The 23,920-nt window shown below is 42.6% G+C and overlaps 1 protein-coding gene across 1 annotated transcript in view; it reads right to left on the bottom strand.

Moving 5' to 3' along the window:
* LOC129705858 (N-acetyl-beta-glucosaminyl-glycoprotein 4-beta-N-acetylgalactosaminyltransferase 1-like) overlaps nucleotides 1-23,920 on the bottom strand; it is a 566,730-nt gene that overhangs the window by 376,128 nt on the left and 166,682 nt on the right. Inside the window, exon 2 of the mRNA XM_055649703.1 lies at nucleotides 8,704-8,819. Coding sequence (XP_055505678.1) covers nucleotides 8,704-8,819 — 116 coding nt within the window. The remainder of the gene's footprint in view (nucleotides 1-8,703; nucleotides 8,820-23,920) is intronic.

Here is a 23,920-nt window from a genome sequence, read left to right on the forward strand (position 1 = left end):
TTTAAGGTTCGAGGGGAAAGATTTAAAAGAGACCTGAGAAAGAAATGTTCCCACACTGAGGATGGTGGGTACATGGAACAAGCTGCCAGAGGAAGCTGTAAAGGTGGATACAATTGCAATCTTTAAAATATATTTGGACAGGTACATGGATAGAAAAGATTAAGAAGGATATATTGGCCAAATGCAAGCAAATAGGACTGGCCAGATAGAAATCTTGGTTGGCATGAATGAATTAGATTGAAGATCCTATGCTTTATAAGTTCATGACTATCTGGTCTATGTACTGTGCTTTTAGGAAAGTGGTGTAATTAAAAGAATGTTGCAGGTAAGCTATGTGCCTTGGAAAAGATGTTGAGCAGCTTCTTGCTCCTTGGGCAATCAAGAAGTCCAAGACCAATGTGCTCAGAAACTTAGATGGCCATGGACCTGGTTTATATGATTGTGAGAAGGATGCATATTTCCGTTCTATCCTTGTGGGACTAAAGGAAATAAAAGCATTTTACCGCTGTTGGCGACTGAATGATTGCAGATGTAATATTAGTAATATTATTTATCTATGAGTTCAGAAACAGAATCAGTAAATCTTCTTGTTTATTCCTCCCAACATCATTTCATTTTCAGTTACAAGTAATGTAATGTTTCATGTAACATTTACATTATTTCAGTTCAGATAAATGTCTGCATTCAAGCCATGGTGTCTTCTCAAATGCTTTAATGCACAGTGGATGTACTTCAAAATTGGATAGTGGTTTATTTGCAAGGAAGAGCACTTAACCTACATTCGTGGTGAGGCTTTTAGCTCTTTTTATAGACAGCGGGTTTAGTCAGTGTCATGACTACAAAGCTGGTACACAATATAAACTATCAACCAGAATCACAATATGTCCACAGACAAAGGTACATAGAATTCATGCAGTGAGATCAAAGCAAACAACGGAAGCTACACTCTTGATCCTGGATTAACTATGACCAACGTCTGGAACAGGAACAAATTATGACATGGAATTAAACAAGGTCAACACAATTTAGTTCTTCAAGTCCACTGACGAGTGACGAGTCCTACCCAATTTGATCCAATTAGTCCTGATGCAAATCTATGCTTCTAAATATACCTTCCTGAAGCCAACTGTCTGACTGAATTAGTTTAGTTTAGAGATACAGCGTGGAAACAGGCCCTTCGACCAACTAACCAGCAATTCCCGCACATTAACACTATCCTACACATACTAGGGACAATTTACACATACACCAAGCCAATTAACCTACACACCTGTACATCTTTGGAGTGTGGGAGGAAACCAAAGATCTCAGAGAAAACCCACATGGTCACAGTTAGAGCGTACAAACTACGTACAGACCGCACGGGATCGGACCCGGCGCTGCAAGCGCTGTGACGCAACCGTGCCACCCCAATATGTATGTTGTATTTGCAGAACGGAGGAAAATCAGTGTCTTTGACGTCAATATCTGCAGGAATTTGCCCAGTTGCAGATCCTCTCAGACCACATGGATTGTTTGGAGCAGCATTTGGATGTACTGAGGAGCATACAGGCAACAGAGAGGGTCATACACAGTATGTTCAAGGAAGATAAACACAAAAGGCGAAGATGTGACTCGGAGAAGAGACGCATCCTTGACCAGGAAGTGACTGCTAAAAGGGTTTCCCCTCTTCCCCCTCGCACCCACATATAAAAGACTAAGAAACCTCCAAAAACATACTTTTAGACAGAATAAAAATAACAAAAAGGGTGAAAGGACGGACAAACCGCTGGCGAGGCTGCCGTGCGCGGCGCCACCCGATGACGAAAATGAATCAATAGATGGGTGATCGCCAGGAGAGTCAGGCAGGCGGTGCAGGAGTCTCCTGCAACTATCCCCCATTCAAATTAGGTTAACATTTTGGATACTGTTGGGAATGATGGCCTCTCAATGGCAAATAGCAGCATCCAGGGCAGTAGTACCACATCTGGCTCTGTTGAACAGCAGGATTGGGCTGCCTGAGTAAGCAACAGTGATAGGGAACTCTATAGTCAGGGATATAGACAGATGTTTCTGTGGCCACGGGCAAGACTCCAGGATGGTGTGTGGTGCCAGGGTGAAGGACAACTCTGAGTGGGCACAGAACATTCTGCGAGGGGAGGGTGAATACCCAGTGCTCGTGATCCACATTGGCACCTATAGTGTAGGTGGGAATGGAAGTGTGGTCCTGCAAAGGGAATTTAGTGAGTTTGGCCGTAGATTAAATAACAGGACCTCCAGGGCTGTCATCTCATGATTACCAACCATGCCGCCTGCTCGTGAGGTGAGAAATAGAACGATAGTACAGATAGATACGAGGCTAAGGAGCTGGTGCATGAGGGAGGGCTTCTGATAGATGAATCATTGGGCTTTCTTCCAGGGCAGGTGGGACCTATACAACAGGGGACAGATTGTACCTGACCTGGAGAGGAACTAATATTCCTGCAGGGGAGGTTTTCTAGAGCTACTCGGGAGGGTTTAAAATGGAGTGGCCGAGGGGTGGGAACCAAACCACCAGGCCAGTAAGTGGAGGACCTGATGGGCAGGTAGAGATTACGACAGGTAAGTCTGAAAGGAAGGATAAACAATGACAGGTTAATGAACATGATGGGCTGAAGGGTGTTTATTTCAATGCAAGGAGTATCATGGCTGTCTCTTGAATGGAAACTGCTTAAAAAGGAAATTGCACTCATTGTTTCCTAGTTCAACGTAACTTCTACGAACTTTCTTCAGTGATTAGCGGTAGCAAAGATACTGAACAAATCAAAGATTTGACACACCACAGCAAGGAGATAATGAACCAAACCAGACATTAACAGGAACAAAGTAGGTCATTAAACCTATTTCCACCTCACAGGCGTCCAAGTGAAGTGGATGAAATATAAAAATGGACCGCATCTGAAAATTGCATCCAAACATATCACGTGCCAGAAGGAACTGCAGATGCTGGTTTATACCACAGATAGACACAAAGTGCTGGAGTAACTCAGCGGGTCAGGCAGCATCTCAGAGAAAAAGTCTCCAGAATATGAAGAAAGGTCCTGACCCGAAACATCACCCATCTTTTACTCCAGTGATGCTGTCTGACCTGCTGAGTTACTCCAGCATTTTGTGTCCACCAGTTCAATAACTGTTAGGATAGTTTAAAATTGCTCCTAAAATAGTTTCAATATCCATCAACAAAACAGTTCAGAGTGGCATTGGGTGGCAGATTAACTCCATGGATAGCATCTCGTTTAGCTTTCACCTTCGAGAAATAAGCTCCATCCATCGCATAATGAAAGGATAAAGGTCACCTCTGCTGGCCTGAATGAATGTCAGTCCCACTAAGCTGCAACAGAGTCATTAGCCTACTGCAGGCTACTCATCAGCTTCGCTCAGGCTGTGAGCTAGCTATTGTCAGGAATGTCACCATGAGGCCGATTTTGATGCTGTGGCAATGGCAGCTCCAATGTACAGCTGACCTGTGCTGCATTGAGACTGAATTTTCTCAGATTTGTTTGTAAGCAAAATGTATTCCATTCCCGAATATCTCCCACCTTCTCTAAAATATATTTTTGCACAAATAAAGCCAACAATTACTTTTTTTTTAATGTATCAGTGCCGTTAGAATATTTCATCTCATCACCTTGGCATTTCAGGTTGCATTACACGTGTATTCAGAACACTAACTCAGTTCCTCAGCTCAGATCCAACATCCATAAGTGTGGCGGAATCCCCTCTGTGGGAATTAGTCTCACGGTGACAGTGAACGCCAGCAACAATTTCTCGGATTACGGTGTGAACTACGGCTGATTGATTATCTGCCACTGCAGCTTTGCTTTGAGCAAATACCCTGTCAGTGTTGGAGTGCGGGAGCCCTATATGTAAATAAGGACACCCTCATTAGACTGCCCGCAGGAACAGGGACAGAAGAAAAAGAGGAAAATCATTAAGGCTTAGAAAAATCATCGTACTAACGCTGCTAATTAAAAGATGGGTCTTTTTCCACTCGCTACAGCACATTGATGAAACGGTTTGTTTACTTTATCAATGAAATTGTCCAGTGGTGTGTGTCAGAAAATGTTCAGGTCATGTCGTTTTTTTAAAACTTGCGTTCCACCTCATTTCACACATTAAAGGCAACGGCATTTTAACCTTGCATCCCCCCCTCTCCGTCCCTCCCCTACCCTAGCCATCCTACTAGTTTCACACTCGTCCTGTTGAGTTTCACTGTCTGCATAACTCGTTATCACCCCACAGCCAACAATAGACCATTGTGGACACCACATTTCCTTGATCATCGTTGCTTTTTGCGTATCTTTCATTCAATTGTTCGATGTACCTTCTATATCTCTCGATTCCCTTTCCCCTGACTCTCAGTTTGAAGAAGGGCCTCGACTCGAAACGTCACCTATTCCTTTTCTCTAGAGATGCTGTCTGACTCGCTGAGTTACTCCAGCTTTTTTTGCTTTTCTTTGGCATTTTAACATTAGTTCATTGGTTAGAGACTACTTTAGTTAATTTGAGATTGTGCAGATCACTGTGTGAATATAAGTTTAAAAAGAACATCTTAAAATGAACAAGATGAATACCCTGCAGTGCAAACATTATGTGATCCAAACTTCCAAACACACAAGCACCAGCTCATAATACCTTGCTTTTCTTTACTTCCTGTTCCTGTTCGCACATACAATCCCAAAATAACAACTTGTGGAAGTAATTCTGCCAGTCACATCAAACACACTCAAGTCAAACTCATGCAATAGCTAGAGCAGAGGGGAAGATACAGAGTGCAGAATATAGTTCTCAGCATTGCTGCCCACCAGTTCCATAGACAAAGTCTAATGTCCACAATGAGATAGAGGTGAATCGGATAGTATCCCAGCTTATGCAAGGGCCGTTCAGAAGCCCGATGACAGAGGGGAAGATAAATGAGGGGAACCCCTCTGTACCATCAAAAATTATGTCTGTCACTTGGTCAGAATTTCTGAGGCTGCTTCCGTAATTACACTTACAAGAAATTATACATTTATGTCAGCAAAAATCTGAGGCTGCAGATACGAGACATTTAAAATTGAAACAGAAAAGCTGAAATAAACCTGAACCTACACCTAAAAGGATATTTCTTTCAGTGCAGCAATAAACACGGTCAAGTTTGTACTTGGGTTTTGCTCAGAAAGCGCAATAATATCATAGGATCAATAGTTTAGAGATTATTATGCCTGTGCGTTTATCATTCATTTATCATCATTAACCATTTGCCCGGTAGATTCTGCATTCTGCCGATTGTCTCCTTTCTCCATCTTTATCCTGGTCTGTTTCATCTCACCACTATCTCTCTTCATCTGTGCGGAGGCCCTGGGCTATGGGCTTGTACCATTGTGTTGGTGTTAAGTCTGTTAACATTTAGTTTAGTTTAGAGATACAGCGCGGAAACAGGCCCTTCAGCCCACCGAGTCTGCACCGACCAGCGATTCCCACGCTTTGACATCAGGAATAATTCACACATGCACCAAACCAATTAACCTACAAACCTGTACTGCTTTGAAGTGTGGGAGGAAACCGAAGATCTGGGAGAAAACCCACGCGGTCACGGAGAGAACGTACAAACTCTGTACAGACAGCACCGTTAGTCGGGATTGAACCTGGGTTTCCGGTGCTGCAAGTGCTATAAGGCAGCAACTCCGCTGCTATGCCACCGTGTCCGCCCGTGATAGCTCGATACAGTATGATCAGCTGAACAATTCCAGAAATTGTCTTGTTGTACATCTCCCACCTTTCAATAGGAACAGAGATGCCATCTAAAATAGATAGTTATAACTGCATGATTACCGAAAACAAATGTAAAATGAACAGTGTTTCCACCTGACAAAACGAGCGGGAACAGTGTAGATGTTAGCCGGCTTGGATTGCTCCGTTTTTGTGGTGAAATAGAAAGTGGTGTACATGTACATTGGGTGAGGTTACTGGAGCAGAGGTTGTAGGGTCAAAACTTAAAATAAATAAAAACCAAGGGCTTTAGAACTGGAGAAACAAGAGACCGCAGATGTTAGAATGTGGAACAACAGATAAGCTGCTGGAGGAACCCAGTGGGCTGAGCAGCAGCTGTGGGTAGAGAGGAATGGTGATCATTTTGGGTCATACAGCAGGATGGCATGGTGGCGCACCAGTAGAGTTGTTGACTTACAGTTGTTGCCAGAGACCCGGGTTCGATCCAGACTACAGGTGCTGTACGGAGTTTGCATGTTCTCCCTGTGACCGTGTAGGTTTTCTCTAAGTGTTTCGGTTTTCTCCCGCATTCAAAAGCTGTACAGGTTTGTAGGTTAATTGGCTTCTGGAAATTGTAAATTGTCTCTAGAGTGTAGGATAGTGCTCGTGACAGGAGTGATCGCTGGTCCGCACGGACTCGCTGGGCCAAAGGGCCTGAAAGTCTAAACAAACCCTGCATCAGGACTGAGAGTGGAAAGTGAAGACGGTCCGAATAAATAGGAGAGAGGGAGTGGCGAGACAGAAGTGGTTAGGTCATGGGTGGACCAAGGAATGGTGAAGGATGAGAGGCATGTGGTGATAGGGAGGGGAGGGGAGGGAGGAGGAGTGGAATTGGGAGGCAGAGCCAGCAAGAAGATGGATGAAGGCAGACAGAAGTCAAAAAGGGGACTAAAAACAAGGCAGATGAAGCCATGTGTAGGGAGGGGAGGATGAAAGTGGGGACAGATGGGGAGGGTGATAAGCAGGAACACTGAGGCTGCCATGTTGGGTATCTGATAATAAGGAAGGTGATGTTGGGAGGCATTAGGCCAGGGGTGGAGGGCAGATGGGTGGGTGAAGCCTAGGGGTGAAATGTTTGTGAAGCAGGTGGATGGAAACTGGATGGGGAGGTGGGTGAAAATAGATGGTGGTGCAGCGGGGTATGGCTAAGGAGACAAAAAATAGGTAAGAACCTAGGAGAATAAGAAGGAAAGAAAAAGGAGGGGGGGGGGGGGGGGTGGGTGATGAAAGAAACACGCCAGACCCTAAGTGAAAATGGAATATTCAAGCTGATTGTGTTGGGTTGGTGACTATCGAGGCGGAACATGAGGAGCTGGTCCTCTAGTTTCGTTGGGCCATACCATGGCGGGGAGAAGGCCGAGGATGGGCAGGTCAGTGTGGGAATGTGAAGGGGCATTGAATTGGCATACAACTATGAGCTCAGATGGCCATTGTGGACAAAGTGTAGATACACTGTAAATGCACCCTGTCTGCATTTGGTCTCGCTGCCTTTAGATTTATGCTTTAGAGATCCAATATGGAAAGAGTCCCTTCGTTCCACCGAGTCTGCACCCCAGCGACTACCCATACACTAGCACTATCCTGCACACCAGGGACAATTTATAGAAGCTAGTTCACCCTCAAACCTGTTCTACTTTGTAGTGTGAAAGGAAACGGGAGCACCCAGTGAAAACCCACACGGTCATAGGGAGAACGTACAAACTCCGTACAGACAGCACCTGTAGTCAGGATTGTACCCGGGTCGCTGGCACTGTAAGGCAGCAACTTTACCGTTGCGCCACCGTGCCGCCCTACATCGAAAGGGTTCACCCAACCTATTTGACGTGGTGGAGATGAGACCAAGCATAACGTGAATTTTATTTTGTGGAATCTGGAGTTATTTACTATATACAGTATAATCCATTAATTTCCATACTACAGTATAATCCATTAATTTCATCAAAGATAAATTTGTGACTTTGAATTTGATAATGTTCCTGGCTAAAGTTGAATTTATTTGATTTTGTCATTCCTGACCAAATGCAACATTCTGCCATTAACTCAACTGCTGATTTTTCCCGTAACTATCGCTTCGATATTGACAAGGATTCCACAAAGCCTCATGAACTCACCCTCTTTCTTACACTATAATACATCTTCATGTATAGTCCAACTCTGACTCATTCGTACCCAAGAGATCCCATCTATTTAATTCCTTCTCTCAATTTTCTTTCGATATGACTGTCTCCAGAGCGTGGAATCAATATTTCTTGGCTTGCTTCATCTTATCACCTCATCTTTGCTGATGTCTTGTTCTGCGAGATGTAGAAACAAGGAACTGCGGGTGCTGGTTTACTAAAGACTCCAGCAATTTGTATCTTTCCCTGCACTGTGAGTGAGTCTTCAATGACTGTGTTGGTTTTCTGATAGGTAACATCATTAATAAGAAAAAGAACAAAAGATGGCAAACTGGATGGTACTTCAAAGCAACTCTCAGACATTTCACACTGCTCTCTACATGAAAGAATGGAATTGAAATTTTCTCCAGTGCTTAATTTGATGAAGTGATTAATTTTAGAAGTAGTTGCTGCTCTTGGCCAACAGACCACTGTGGCTTCATTCTTCCTCTCCCCAATAATCCCTCAGCGGTACCTTCCTGGTTACTGCATTAATTGGAACCCAAGGGGGAAGGAACACCTTGACCTGTAATGACCTTCATTACAGCACATTCTACTAGTATCATTGACGTGAATGAGTTTTCCGTTCTAGAAACATGTTTTTCTCAGTTTCCTGCCTAGTAAACTGTGGAGGGGGAGGGTATTTACCTTGCCATGCCTTGGATGGAGTAATTATTTTGCCATCACTGGGTCACAGCAACTAAAGGCACACAGCTAATATCATTACAGTCCAGGCTTGATATATCTTTCTCAAGGAAACTGGTGAGAAGTCATTTACCGTCTGTTCATCTTCCTGACTGTCACTGGATTCGTCAATCTTCCTTTTGTCGGAAGCAGCGTAGATAGAGCCAGCTCTCCTGCCAGTGTCAGTGGCTTCATTCAGCTTTTCTGCATCTGCAACGGAACCAGCAATGTAGAGAATTAGCGGCTGAACAAGGATACCAGTACAAAATAAGGGGTCAACTGAATTTCATACTGCAACATGGTCAATTCCTAAACTCGCTGCAATAAGCACACGGAAAAATGAATTTCTTCCTAACTTTACCTCGAATGCGACAAGCTAAGTGACCATTTAAATTGTTATTCAGATCATTGACTAGTCAGTTTATGCATCACTCATTCCATTCACCAGGTCGTTGAATTTAAAAACATATTATAGTACATAGTTGAATATTCCAAGTGCAGACCACGCTGGGTGAAATTCTGTCTATCTCAAAATGCCCCAATGTCTGCACATCCAGAAAGGCAATTCCAATTTGTCAAGTCATAAGATTTTTCCTTTGTGTAAAACAAAAATTGGTATATCATTAAATGTATCCAGCATCTTTCCAATTTCATATATTTTTGACTTCCTTATTTCATTCTTATTTCCATGTTCCCCTATGACCAGCCCGGCACAATATCTGCAATCACTTCCAGCCCTTTACCCTCAAGGGCTTAGTGCTCCTCTATTTCTGTTCTCTTGTGCATCCTCGATTCCAATTGCGACACTAATGGGGGCTGTAGTTTGTTTAGCTGCTATGGTCATTAGTTCTGGAACTTCTTCTTTAAACATTCCTCCCTCTCTTACATAGAGCATAGAACAGTACAGCACAGGAACAATTCCTGTCAGCCCAGTGTCTGCGCTGAACATAGTGCCATGACCATGTCTTATGTGCCTGCACACAATCCATACCTATCCATTTCCTGCATATCTCAACCACCACCCCTGGAAGCACGTTCCAGGCACTCACCACTCTGTATAAAGAACTTGCTTCCCACATCTCCTTTACACTTTGTCCCTCTCACAATAGACAATAGACAATAGGTGCAGGAGTAGGCCATTCGGCCCTTCGAACCATTCACTGTAATCATGGCTGATCATCCATACCCAGCACGCCTTTCCTGCCTTTTCCCCATATCCCCTGACTCCACTATCTTTAAGAGCTCTATCCAACTCTCTCTTGAAAGCATACAGAGAATTGGCCTCCACTGCATTCTGAGGCAGAGAATTCTACAGATTCACAACCCTCTGTGTGAAAAAGTTTTTCCTCATCTCTGTTCTCAATGGCTTACCCATTTTGAAACTGAGGCCCCTGGTTCTGGACTCCCCCAAAATCGGGAACATGTTTCCTGCGTCTAGCTTGTCCAAACCCTTAATAATCTTATATGTTTCACCTTAAAGCTGTGCCAATAAAATTTAATATTTCCATCCTGGGAAAAAGGTGTTGACTGTCTACCCTATCTGCGCCTTTCATAATGTTATATACTTCTATCAGTACTCCCCGCAAACTCCGGCATTCCAAAGAAAACAATCCAAGTCTGTCCAACCTCTCCCTGTGGTTATTACCCTCTGTCCAAAATGTCTTTATAACTGTTGTTATTGTACCTGCCTCACTTGTTCCTCGAGCACAATCAATATACCCACCATTCTCTGTGTGAACAAAGTGTCCATTCAGGTTCCCACTAAACATTTCCCCTCTCATCTTAAACCTATGTCCACTAAGGTCATATTCATAATCTCCCAATCTACCTAGTTGTGGCACTTGCACTTTATAAACGAAACTTTCTCTGTAAAGGGGCTGTCCCACTTGGGAGACCTAATTGGCGAGTTTAGAAGAGTTTCAAAAAATTGTGTTCTGGTGTTCAGTACTGCGACTATGTAGAAGACCTCCTTCGACTATGTTGAAGACCAGCTTCGACTAGCTATGACTAGCTATGACTAGCTATGACTAACTTCAGGAAAATTGGATACCGAATAGTGGAGAGTGAAGACGACCTCCTTCGATCTCCCTTTGACCTCCCTTCGACTATGATAAAGACGATCTACGACTACCTTCGATTACCCTCGATTATCTACGACTAACATGCCGCCCTACTACGACTAAACCGACAAGTAAAAAAAGTATCGATTTTTTCCATGGCGACCTTTTTTCACTCGAGGACATTTTTTAACACATTCAAAATACGCCGCGACCTAGCTGAGGCCTCGAGTACGCGGAGACCACTCTCGAGCATGAAGGAGAGTTACAAAGACCTCCTACAACCTTGTGTCGACCATGCTGCGAGTATGAGTCAAGGGCAAACTCGCCAGAACTGACGGGTTAGGTCGCCCAAGTGGGACAGCCCCTTAAATGTAGCATTACATTCTGTACTCTGGTTCTTTTTTGCACTTAGTTCTGTACTCATGAATAGTGTGATATTTCAGTTCAGTGTAAAATAATCATATTTCACTAAGTGCAAAAAAGAAACAGACAGTACAGTTTCACCGTATCTCAGTACACATGACAATAACAAATCAATGCCAGTACTAATATCAAAAATCGTGAAGCACAAGTGTGCTTGCATGATCGAGCTGATTTAAATCTTTCTAAAATACATCCCGAGCTGTCTAGTTTAAATAGGAATCCATTCTCAAATGCCTGTGAATGTTTAAGTGGGAAATCAGCTTTGTATCAGCTCCTTTTACACTTCATAGTTCCTCCTCTTTCATACCATACCCAAATGGAGATATCCTGTCCTTCCTAAGACAACCCCCCCCCCCCCCCCCACCCCACCCCCCCCCCACCCCTTACCCCCACCCACCTAATTATAAACTGCAACACCACGGGCTGTTGTTGAATTTATGATCATTTGATTATATAATTCCTCGAGAAGTCACCATATTCTAAACAGGAACTTCAGCTGAATTTCTCTTCAGCCCAGTCACAGTGAGGCCGTTGTTCACCTTATTCAAATTTCTCATATCCTGCCATGAATGTTTTTTAATAAATCTTGCTCTTGTTAAGTGTTTAGGGACATTTTGTAACAAGTGCCAATAAAAAAATATAGGTTGCTGCCGTTATTGATTTGCTTCGGAAACTGCTATGTAAATACCCCTGTAGCCATGTGGAGCTGTTAATTTTCAGCAATGCACTCATTTTCTCATTCACTCCTTTGATTCAGAATAACATTGAATGTTGGGATACCTTTTTGGATCCCAAATGTCACAATGGAGATCTCCTCCAGTTTAGTTTAGTTTAGTTTAGTTTAGAGATACAGCATGGTTTCTTTAAGTCCCTTTAGCCCACCAGGTCCACGCTGACCATTGTTCACCCGTTCAAGTGAAATCTCACTTTCTCATCTACTCCTTACACACTAAGGGCAATTTACAGAGGGCAATTAATCTACAAACCCGATCGTCTTTCGGATGTGGGAGGAAACCGGAGTACCTTGAAGAAACCCATTCGTTAACAGGGAAAACATGCAAACTCCACACTAAGTTGTGTTAAACATTCCTAGTGTAAACATTCCTACTCCCCAGAGGTCCCTCAAAACTCAGGAACCAAATTCCATTCAATGCCTTTCTCCGTATCCATATCAGAATCTTCCTCATGCCATCTTCGGGCAGACTTTCCATCTGCTCCTACTCTTCTCTCTGTCCTTATCATTGTCTAACTAAGAAAGTCCTAGAATTTTCCCGAGATCTAAATTATGGTCAGCAGGTCAGGCAGCATATCTGGAGACCACGTGAGTTGATGTTTTGTGTTGGGACAATTCTTCAGACTTCGAGTCTGAAGAAGAGCCTCAACCTGAAATGTTGCCTAGTCATGTACTTCAGAGATTCTGCCTAACCCGTTGAGTTACTCCAGCATTTTGTGTCCCTTTGTGTAAACCAGTAAATTGCAGTTCCTTTATTTCCACATCTAAATTATGGTGATAAACCGATTGAAAACTTGCAATTTCGTAATGGGAACGTATAGTAGCCAAGTTGTTATCTTATTATTGAATGGCCTGAAACAATCATTTAAAGACACCAGCCTAAAATCAAATCCTACTGTGGCATGGGAAATCAAAATTAGATCAGTTATATTGATTTAGAATAAAAAGATAATGTTAGCAATGGTGACTACTGTGATAAAAGATAAAATTAATTCCCTCTTGGGAAGAGAATCCATCATACTTATTCAACGAAACCTGCAGCAATGTAATTGTCTTTTAACAGCCCTCAAGCAAGTCATTTAGCTCAAAGAAAATCATGGATGGGTAATAAATACTGCTGTTGTAAGTGGCATCCCCATTCACTCAAAAGGTCTAAACAAATCACAAGCGAAGCCCCAACTGACTTGCTTGCTAGTGCTGGTGTATTAAAGCCTTCCATAGTGGTACAGCTGAGACCATGTGCACATTTTGAAGTGCAACCCAGTTCTAAACTCACCAATGGATCAAATAATACAGCAGATTGATGCACTAATGCAGCATATGTATTTTTGACAGGTTTTAATAAATAAAAAGATTGCTTCAACCAAATGGTGAAGAATAAGATCTCTGGAGACCTCTGTTTTTAGAAAGTGTTGGAAAGCAGTTTCAGGTAAGGGGAGTTATTACCTTTGCAAAATCAAGAAGCAGCTTCAACAACCAATAAGGAAAGCATAAAAAGGCAGAAAAGAAAATGGCAAGAGCTCAGTTGATCACACACTTGGGTTTTAAAGCCTCAGCATTATAAGAAAAGAAGATTTAGAGGCAAGACCCCACATTATTTTGATATCCAGGCAAACTAAATTATATTTCAGGATATTCTGAAGAGGATAGAAAAAGAAAGCTTATTCATTCTAATGGAGCTGGATCCCCATACATTATATTCAACTCACATTGTCAGAAATTCAACTTATTCAACATCAGATTTAAGAGACAAGTTCTGAGTACCAAAATCACTGAATATTTTTCGGTAAAACAAACCGCTGACGAACCTTGGGGCCAATTTGACCTGGATATTTATTCCCTTACTTGAAACTCGTTTTCAACACTTTCCAAGAGTTCTACAGAGATATTATTTTTTAATAATAAGCATGAGCAGGTCTCGATGACCTGACAGAATGATAGAGCAGACAATCTTTTTGTCGAAACAATGGTATTGATAATTGCTCGTTTCTGAGCTTCCCCCCAGTCTAGTTTCAGTAAAAACACCGAATCAAGCACTTGAATTAACTAAATGTTATTTTTCCAAAAGCGCGTCACAGATCAGACACTGTACCTATCCCCCACCGCGGGTTTGATCCCCGTGTCTACCTGTTCAAGCCCTCTAGGCCTCGCACAGACAGAGACACTCCAGAAGTTCCTCCAGAAGATCGACCCTGACCCTCGTGATCACAGCCTTTTATACGCCCCGCGAACCTGAGGGCCGAACCACACGGGGGTTGTCTTTCAATTACCCAATTACAGATATCGAATAACTCCATACATAGCAGATATTTCCCCAACCCAATAATACAACAGCTCAATACATTGTATTCACAACAGACTTCGAGATGAAGTCAACTATTGAAACATTCACCCTGATTAACAGAACTCTCAGACAAGGCTTAACACCCCATCCAATAAACAACCAGCAGAGTCAGATTCTGCAATATTATTTACAAGCTATTTACAAAATGTATGTCCAGTTTGCAACCACCCAATCCATTCTATGCATTTGGTATCAGATTGACAAGGCTTGCAAGGCTTCCTATCCTTTGCATATGAATTGTATGTAGGTTCCAGACTCTGGCACCTCTCGCAGCCTGTCCCAGCTCTGCAGAGAGCAATTCCAATTTGACCAAATCTCCCAGCTAGTCCTGACACTTAACCCCATTTTGAAGTCCTGACTGGTCCAATTTAGCCAGGATTAACAGTATCACACTGCATATTTATTATCTACACTTCTGGTACGGTATTTTACATTGTTCTTATCCATATGATTCACCAGTCTTGGCTAATATGGTTAAATCAGAAATTATCAAAACAGAGGTATATTTCTGTCATGTAATTCATTATTCTATAGAATACAGTATATTACATGCAGTGAAAAACTCTTTGATAAAATGGCTGTGACAAACCAAGTTGTTTACAAATTTTGCTTTGGAGTATGGGGAAACATTGCCCAGTTATCATGCAATTATGTTCATATTTGCAAGACAAAAAATAGTTTCATTCTTTACGGTGCAAATTTTAACTCGATGCATCCTATTAGGAAACCAGACATTACCAGTTGCAAGTGTGCTTTTTGTGACTGCTGGATTTTTTTTTTCTCATTTAAGTCAGAAGAATAAGATAGCTCAGGGTATAATGTTGGCATTTCACCAATCCTATGAGATTTCCTTTCCAGCGAATTAAGTTAAAACTATTGGAGCGGCAGTTGACAACAATGTGCCTGCCAAAGAATTGGCCATGAGGTTTACAAATAGAAGGATTTACCTCAGGATTTACGACACACAACAACAGATGAGGTACAACAAACAATTATGGAAGCAAATGCTGCATCCGCCTTTATTGTAAAGGCATCAAGTCTTGCTGCACATATAAGGCTTTGGTTAAGAATATGCCATTGAAGCAATATGTTCAGTTTTCCTCTTCCCTCGCAAGGATGGATTTAATTGCCTCAGAGATTCACAGGATAAATTCCCGTGACAAAGTGGTTAACTTTTGAAAAAGCTCTGTGAGGTTATCTCATTGAAAGTTATGCCAGTTTGAAAAGATGCTGGAGTAACTCAGTGGGTTAGGCAGCATCTCTGGAGAACATGGATAGGGGACATTTCAGGTTGGGGCCTTTCAGCAGACATGCAATATTGAGTTGTTTTGACAGGGTAGATGTTCTCGTCAAGGGGAATTAAACAACATTATAGTTTTCAGATTAAGGGTCACTCATTTGCCATGATGAAGCATTCCCTTCAGTCACAAGGATGCCTTCTAAGGAATTATCCACCTTAGAGAGCCACAGAGGCTCAGTCACTACCAGAAAGACTTCATAGGATTTATGTATAGGAAGGAACTGCAGATACTGAGGTACACAAAATGCTGAACTTAGTGGGACAGGCAGCATCTCTGGAGAGAAGGAATGGATGACGTTTTGAGTCGAGTCTGTGGAAGGGACTCGACCTGAAACGTCACTCATTCCTCCCATCCAGAGATGCTGCCTGCTGGCCCGCTGAGTTACTCCAGCATTCTGTGTCCAGCAAAGGATTTTTGGACATTCAAACAGGATAGGTTGGTGTAAAATCAACAGCAGTACTGAACACCAGAACACAAAGTGCCGGAATAACTCGACGGGTCAAGCAGCTTCACTGGGAGACATGGTGCGGTGACGTTTCTGGACCCTTCTTTAGACCCTTTTGCAGAATGCCAAGACATGAGCATGCTCTGCTCCTGTGGAGAATTCCTTAATACATTAAAGGTGAAAGTTATTGCTGGTTACTTATTCCCTTCCATGCCTTTATTCACAGTACACTGAAAGAAATCTCACTGAACTACAACCGCTAGCACCCTATTGATCAAATCCACCCCCAGTGGCTTACTGTGGTGATGGACAGAGGAATTACCTATTCAGTTCCCAATTTTGGTGTCACCCTATGCAACCCCCATGGTTTGTTGTCAAGGAATTTTAGCGCCACTTAAACATGAATAAATTATACACATCACAAAGCTTGAATGCTGACACCTGATGCCGCTGTTTTCATTCTTACCTAAGAGTGCTTCTAACACCGGCTGTCAAAAACACTTGATGAGGTGAAAAAGACACTGAACCATCTCTGATTAAGTTACCGGGTGTTTTTCAAACTTGGATAAAACACAGGATTCAAAGGAAGAGCTCGGCACATTAAATAGCAAAAATATGGACTGGCTTTGGTGAGACTTTGCAATATTCACAATAAATCGAAAATTATAGATGGTTCAGTGTTAAATTGGTGAAAGTCTTATATTGAGATAATAGCTATTAATGCAGTAGGAATGGCTATCGTTGGAAAAGTAGGAAAGGCAATCTGCACATGGAAATGTAATTCCCTTATAAAAATGTTTTATTAATTATTCATTTAAGTGAGCCTGACTGAAAAAGTAAGATAAAATTCCAATTATTAAAACCATGAGAAAAAGCATTTTTATTTTATAAGACCAACTACATTTTGTCCCAATCTGAAATGTTGCCTATCCGTGTTCTCCAGAAGTGCTGCCTGACCCGTTGAGTTACCCCAGCACTTTATGGGTTATTTTACACTTCAAAAATACTTATTTGGACTGTAAAGCATTTGGGACATCCTTTGGTCATATGAGGTCTGATCCGTGTGTTTTTTGTGCCTGTTTTAAATACATGAAAGGTTTATGTGTGAACATATCAGGAAGTCAGTGATCACGAGGTTTACTTGGCAGAAGGCAATGAAGAGGTAATTTCCGTGGCTAGTCAGCCAGGGTGAGGTGTTGGTTGTGAGCGAAATGGAAAAAAGCCAGAATGGAAGTTATAAAGTTATAAAAGATGATTTTAAATAGGCTTTTTTTGCCAGCATCCATTCACCTGAATCTAATTCAATCTGATCACTTTAGAACAGCACACCTTCCAGCGACAAATGCAGAGCAAAGCATCTAAGATTTTTGTAATAAAGTACCACCCGACTTCCAGCACAATAAATCACTGCAAGTCAAACAACCTTACCACTGTCAAAATACACCTGCTCCTCACACAGTTACACCTGCTTCTTGACAAAGGTACCCCTTCATCCTTGCTTACCTGTTAATTTGGTAATTTAACTACTTGAATGCATTGGTATAAATCTAATAACCACACTTTACGGATTGTGTAGGAATAAGGAGCATTGCCATAAAACGCAACCATATATTTGTCAAGTGCTTACTGTCATTTCCACAAGTGCAATGAGGTACAGGTGCAATGAAAACCGTGCTTGCAGCAGTATCGTAGGCACATAGGTTATACATAGCTTATCCAACTCAGCAAAATGAACGACTGTGCAAAAATAAGATCAGAGATCAGTGGAAAAACACTATTAGGGATGGCACAGTGCCGCAGCATTAGAGTTGCTGCCGCGCCAAATACCCGGGTTCGATCCAGACTACGGGTGCTGTCTGTACGGTTTGTATGATCTCCCTGGTACCGCATGGATTTTCTCCTAGACCTTTGGTTTCCTCCCACACTCCAAAGACGTACAGGTTGGCAGGTTAATTGGCTCTCTATAAATATAAATTGTCCTTAGTTTGTGTAGCATAGTGTTAATGTGCGAGGATCGCTGGTCAGCACGGACTCGGTGGGCTGAAGGGCCAGTTTCCGCACTGTATCTCTAAACTAAAAAGAACTAGAAGACAAGTCCACAGAACAAGAGATGGTCCGAAGTGTTCCGTTGCTGAGGCAGGATGACAGATACAGCAGGGAAACAGGCCCTTTGGCCCGCTGACCATTAATCACCCCATCACACTAGTTCTATGTTATCCCACTTTCACATCCACTCTCTGCATATGAGGGGCAATTTACAGAGGTCAAGTAACCTACAAGTCTGCATGACTTTGGGGTGTGGGAGGAAACCTGAGCATCTGGAGAAACTCCACAGTGTAAACTAAACAGAGACTGCACCCAAAGTCAGGATCGAACCCGGGACCCTGGCGCTGTGAGGCAGCAGCTCCACTAGCAGTGCCACTGTGCCGCTCGCAGGTCAGTTCAAGAACCAGATGGTGGTAAGAATGTAGCTGTTGCTGAACCTGATGGTTTTGGACTTCAGGCTTCTGCATCTCCTGCCTGATGGTAGCAGTGAGAAGAGAACATTGCCTGGATGGAGAAGATCCTTAACGATAAAATGCAAGGTCAGAAGTACTAATAGCAATGGGAAATATTTTTATTTTTACAAAATTGGATCAAGGATTTACGAACAGTTCTCGTAACGTAGAGAGGTCCTCCAAATGCAGGTGTGCAGGGCAGCGCAACACCTCCTTGGACGCACCACCTATACTATGCAGGAGCTCCAGAGATCTTCCATGGTCCTAGATAACTATAGACGCAGAAAATGCCGTCAGCCCGGTAAAGCTAAAGCTCTTGAGTTTTGGAACTTGAGCAGGGACCCTTGTCCATCCATGAAGCATAGAGTTTTGTGGACAGCGTGTTTCAGGGTGACAAAAAAAAAGAAATTGCGAGGTATTTTGAAAGACCCTCGAGAACAACTGTAGTGCAACCATTTCTCACGATTGATGACATAAAGGGTTCCCTTGAAGAGGGCAGACAGAGCCAGAATTTGTGCACTTGGGTTGGTTCAGCTGTTGGTTCAGGAGGAAAGACAAGAGGTGAGAAGACATTCATTTCTGCGATCACAAAAATGATTCCAGGCTGGTCTGGTGCTTCCCTGGCACAATGTCATAGAATATCACGGTGGTTGCAAAACATGCTGGAGTTGGGGATTGGGGTTTGGCTAGAGGTGAGAGGGGGTCAGACTAACATAAAAAGGAATCCATAAACGTTCTACATTAGCCACTAGTAAACAGATAGAATGAGGTTACATGCGGGTGATCACAAACCACCCACCCATCGGCTTCACATACAACCCATCCACCTCCCCACTGGTCACCACCTTCCCCAATTGTGGAATAGTGTGCGGTCTCCACATTTGCCTCATTTGGTACCTCAGAACCCATTAAGCCAGAGTGGAAGTAAGTCGTCCCTGATACCGCTGGACTGTCAAGATGGACTATTCAGGGCTGGAGGGGGAAGATTTCCTCATGAAGACCATGTCCAAGGTATTAAATGGGCACCTTACGTTAGAAGATGCTGGAGCCTCAGCAAAGAGAGATGTGTTTGAGGTCTGATTTAGCTAAAAATTGACAAAGAAGCACTACTATAAAGATGAGCTGCACTTAAAATAGATAAATGGATGTATCGAAGCAAGGGATCTGAGGGAAAGAAGAATGGAAATTCCAGAAGTATTGGCCATGATCATCAAAATATCTATAAATACAAAGGCCTTGCCTGACCACAGAAGAATAACCAATGTTGCAGCTTTGGTCAAAACTAAATGCAAGGATAAGTTCAGCCTGTCTGTTTAATCTCATTGTCAGTGAGATTCAACTTCTTAAAAACCAGAAATAGTTTGGAGAACTTTAATCTATATAGAATCTAAACAACAACAGCTGCTGGAGGAACTCATTGGGTTAGGCAGCATCTGTGGAGATAAATGAACTGTAGATGATCAACACCCAAAATGTCAACATGAAGGAGCTTGTCATCAACTTCAGGAAGTTGGGTGGCGTGCAAGCCCTAGTCTGCATCAAATGGCGCCTGAAGCGGAGATGGTCAAGAGCTACAAGTTTCCTGGCATAAATATTAACAACAATTTGACCTGGTCCAACCACATTGATGTTAAAATCAAAAAGGCACAGCAACACATCTACTTCTTTAGAAGAGTAAGGACATTTGCCATTTCCACAATGATCCTTTTTAACTTCTCCAGATCTACAGATCCCATTGGGATGCATCGCAGCTTGGTATGGCTTTTGCCCTGTCCAAGACCACAAGAAAGTGTAGAGAGCTGTGGACACAGCCCAGTTTATCACACAAAACCGGCCCTCTCTCCCCACCCCCCCCCCCCCCCCCCCCCCTCCACCACTGCCACCATTCACCATTGACTCCATCTACACTTCACAATGTACGGCATACAGAAAGGATAAAATCCCAATCTTCCCATCTTCTTCATTACGGCTCTGGTACTTGTAGTTTGCCCGCACTTTCACGGTGGCTGTACTCTGTTTCTTTTCCGTTGTAATCTAGGCATGGTATGACTGCTCTGATGTATGGCAAAATGTGCCTGGATAGTATGCAGAGCTTTTCACTGTATCTCAGTTCACATGACACAGATGATATTAAACCAACAAACCAATAAAAAGGAACAACATTGATATCGAATTGCTAATTAACAGGCAGTAATAACTAGTTGCTTATCAGACTGGAGGGAGGCAGGCACTGGAATTCCCAGGGTTTTAAGGCCATTGCTGCTCTGAATATACAAGAACAACTTGGCTTGAGTGTATGGTACATAATTCTGAATGTTGCAGATAAAGTAAAACTTGGATGAATCACTAGCTGCGAGGAGAATAATAATCAAGTTTAAGAGAATAGAGACACGCCAATTTATTTTCCAAGTGTGCTTTTCTAATAAACTGAGTAAATACTCAACAGCGGCCCTGGAACAGAGCTGGATTTACTTCTCACTGAATTTCTTCCCTTTTCCCATAGGGTTTGTGGAATTCAGTGACCTCTCTGCACCAAACCTTCACAGCAATTACTTGTACAATGATAATCTATCACAACAATGCCTCTTAATTCTAATATTTTGCCACTCTGGTCTGTTGGTAAAAAATTATAGAAGTATAGACATCTTCTGCCCAGAAGCAGTCCATTTGGCCCATTGTGTCTATGCCAGTTAGGAAGGACATCATGAGGTCAAAGAACCATAGAGTTTTAGGACAGAAACAGGTCCATCCTCCTAACATGTCAATACAGCCCACCAAGTACCGAGCCACACAAATCTCATGAACTGGCATTTGGTCCATGGTTTTCTAGGTTGGCGATTTAAGTACTCGTCAGGATGCCCCTCAAAAGTTGTGAAAGTTTTCCTTGGAGCAGAGGAAGCTGAAGTAAGACCTGATAAGGGGCATAAAAATTTATGAGACATATCGATAGAGTAGATATTTAGAATGTTTTCCGCATGTTTTAAAGGGCCTGCAGAGATATCTAAAGGGCCTGTCCCACTTAGGCGATTTTTCAGCAGACTGCCGGCGACTGTCAACACACACACACACACACACAAAAACACATCGCAAAGGTGGGGGCTAGGGCAAGCGGGGGAGCACTGTCTGAAATTCACATGATGCAAAGCCAAGGTGAAGTAGACACACAGCGCGATGAACAGGAAGGTTAAGATATCTAGCACAGTGTACGGTAAGTCCTTTAAAAGAGGGGGGAGGAGGGGAGGGAGATGAGAGGAGAACGGGGGAAAAGGAGGGAGAAGGGGGGAGAAGGGGGAAAAGGGGGGAGAAGAGGGGAGAAGAAGTGTAGACGTTTTTAAGAAGCCAGGCAACTTTTAATAAGCCAGAGATACACAGCTATGAAGCTCGGCGGACATTTAACATTACCGGTCGGTTATCCTTGGTTCTGAAAACTCTTGCTTGTGTTTTTTTTTTCCCCAATGAGCCAATGAAAATGACCGGTCGGCAAAGGCGATTAACTAAAACTACCTACGACTACTCGACTACCTATAACTACATGACGACCCCACTACAACTGCACCTACAACTACAGGATTATCGAATTCCTCCATGGCAACCAATTTTCAACATGTTACTGCGACCATACTGAGGCCGTGACTAGTTCCCAGAATGCGGGAACTCCTCGCGACCATGAAAGAAACTAACCCGAGACCACCAGCGAACATGTGGCGACCATGTGGCAATCCTGTGGCGAGCGCAGAGTCTCCTGCTCTCGCCTAAAAAGTCGCCTAAGTGGGACAGGCCCATAAGACTACCTTCTCAGGTAATGCATTCCAGATTGAAACCATGCTCTGGCTAAAATCATTCTGCCTCAAATCCGCATTAAACCTCTGACACCACATCTTACACCGATGGCCACTGGTCTTAGATGTCTCCGCCACAGGGAAAAGTTTCTAAATTTCTATCCTATTGACGTGTCTCATAATTTTGCTTATCATGTCTTCACTCAGTCTCCTCGGCTCCATGGAAAATAAGCCCAGCCTATCCATTCTCTCCTCATGACCGAAAACTTCCATCCCAAGCCACATCCTGATGGACCTCCTCTCCAGTGCAATCACAATATTGAGATTACTCCTCTTTTCCAGCTCTCGGTCTGAGAGGACAACATAAGCTTTGTCAGTTATATAAGATGTCACTTGATAAGAACCGTTTGAAATAGAGGCAGGATTATAAATGAGATTCGAAAAGGGAGCTCTAGATATGTTGGGCACAACTTTTACGATTGTGCCTTCAACAAACTAACAGATAAAGCACCAAACAATTTCCTTGTGCATGTTCTGCAGCCCAGCTTGTTTTATAAACAATGCCTGCCGCTAGTTTTGAGGTTTTAACCTCCCTCAAATGTAAGAGGTTATAAAGTAACTTTCAAGTACCTGAAAAGTTGTTTAGTTTACTTTGGCATCACGTTTGGCACAGACATTGTGGACCGAATGGCCTGTTCCTACGCTGTATGTTCGATGATGCTTCTACAGATTTATCAGTTGAGTAATGTTGAAGCATTTGACTTCTGTTGCATAGTCTACCCTTTTCTCTTCATTTTCCAATCATGTCAAGTCATCCGAGACCCTGGAAAGTGTGTTAGCTGCACCATTAATTTTGTTGAGTAAAAGGTATTGTTTCATACATTCTGTCCTTAATGGACTGTTCAGGTGGGTAGAAGAGCAACAAATGGAAATCATTCCAGAAACGTGTGAGGTGTTGCATTTGAGAAAATTCGGGAAATAAACAATGCTGGCTACTGCAAAGTGTAGAAAAACAAAAGTGCCTCAGAGTGCACCCGCACAAATCATTGGGGGCAGATAACGTGCTTAAAAGGGTATTTAATGGACAAAGAAAGAGGAATCAAGAGATCATGCTGGCAATATGTAAAACATTCGAATCTTACTATAGTCAGTTCAACAACTGTTATCTGTGATTTCACACCGCTGCTTCGAAGGTTGACGCGCATGCGGGCTGACAGGCTCTTCACGTAATCCGTCATCGTAACTCCATATAAAATATAGATCAAACTTCAAACTGGTAAGTTCTCGTTTAATCTTACTATTAAACACAACAACAAATAAGCTCTGAACTACAACAGACTATTATTAATTATTATTGCGCTATATTTGTTTATGTATTGAGTATGTGTGCATGTGTATATATACGCACTGAACTTTTTTTCTCACGTTATGTATTATGTTTACATATTCTGTTGTGCTGCAGCAAGCAAGGATTTCATTGTCCTCTATGGGACATATGACAATAAAACACTATTAACTTTTGACTTGACATGTGTGTTGGTGATGGTGCATTCGACCCAAGTGGGAGAGTGGAAAGCAACAAGCCGGCCAAGGATGTTGGCAGTTAACAAAAGGTTTAGCTTCCAAAATATGAAAGCCCCAGAACTCTTCAAACTAAATCACACTGAAGGGAATGGACATTAAACATCTTCTGTTACAGACACTGCACTGCAAAAGATTGCTTTATTT

This window comes from Leucoraja erinacea, chromosome 18 (assembly GCF_028641065.1).
Source record: "Leucoraja erinacea ecotype New England chromosome 18, Leri_hhj_1, whole genome shotgun sequence".
NCBI lineage: Eukaryota > Metazoa > Chordata > Chondrichthyes > Rajiformes > Rajidae > Leucoraja > Leucoraja erinaceus.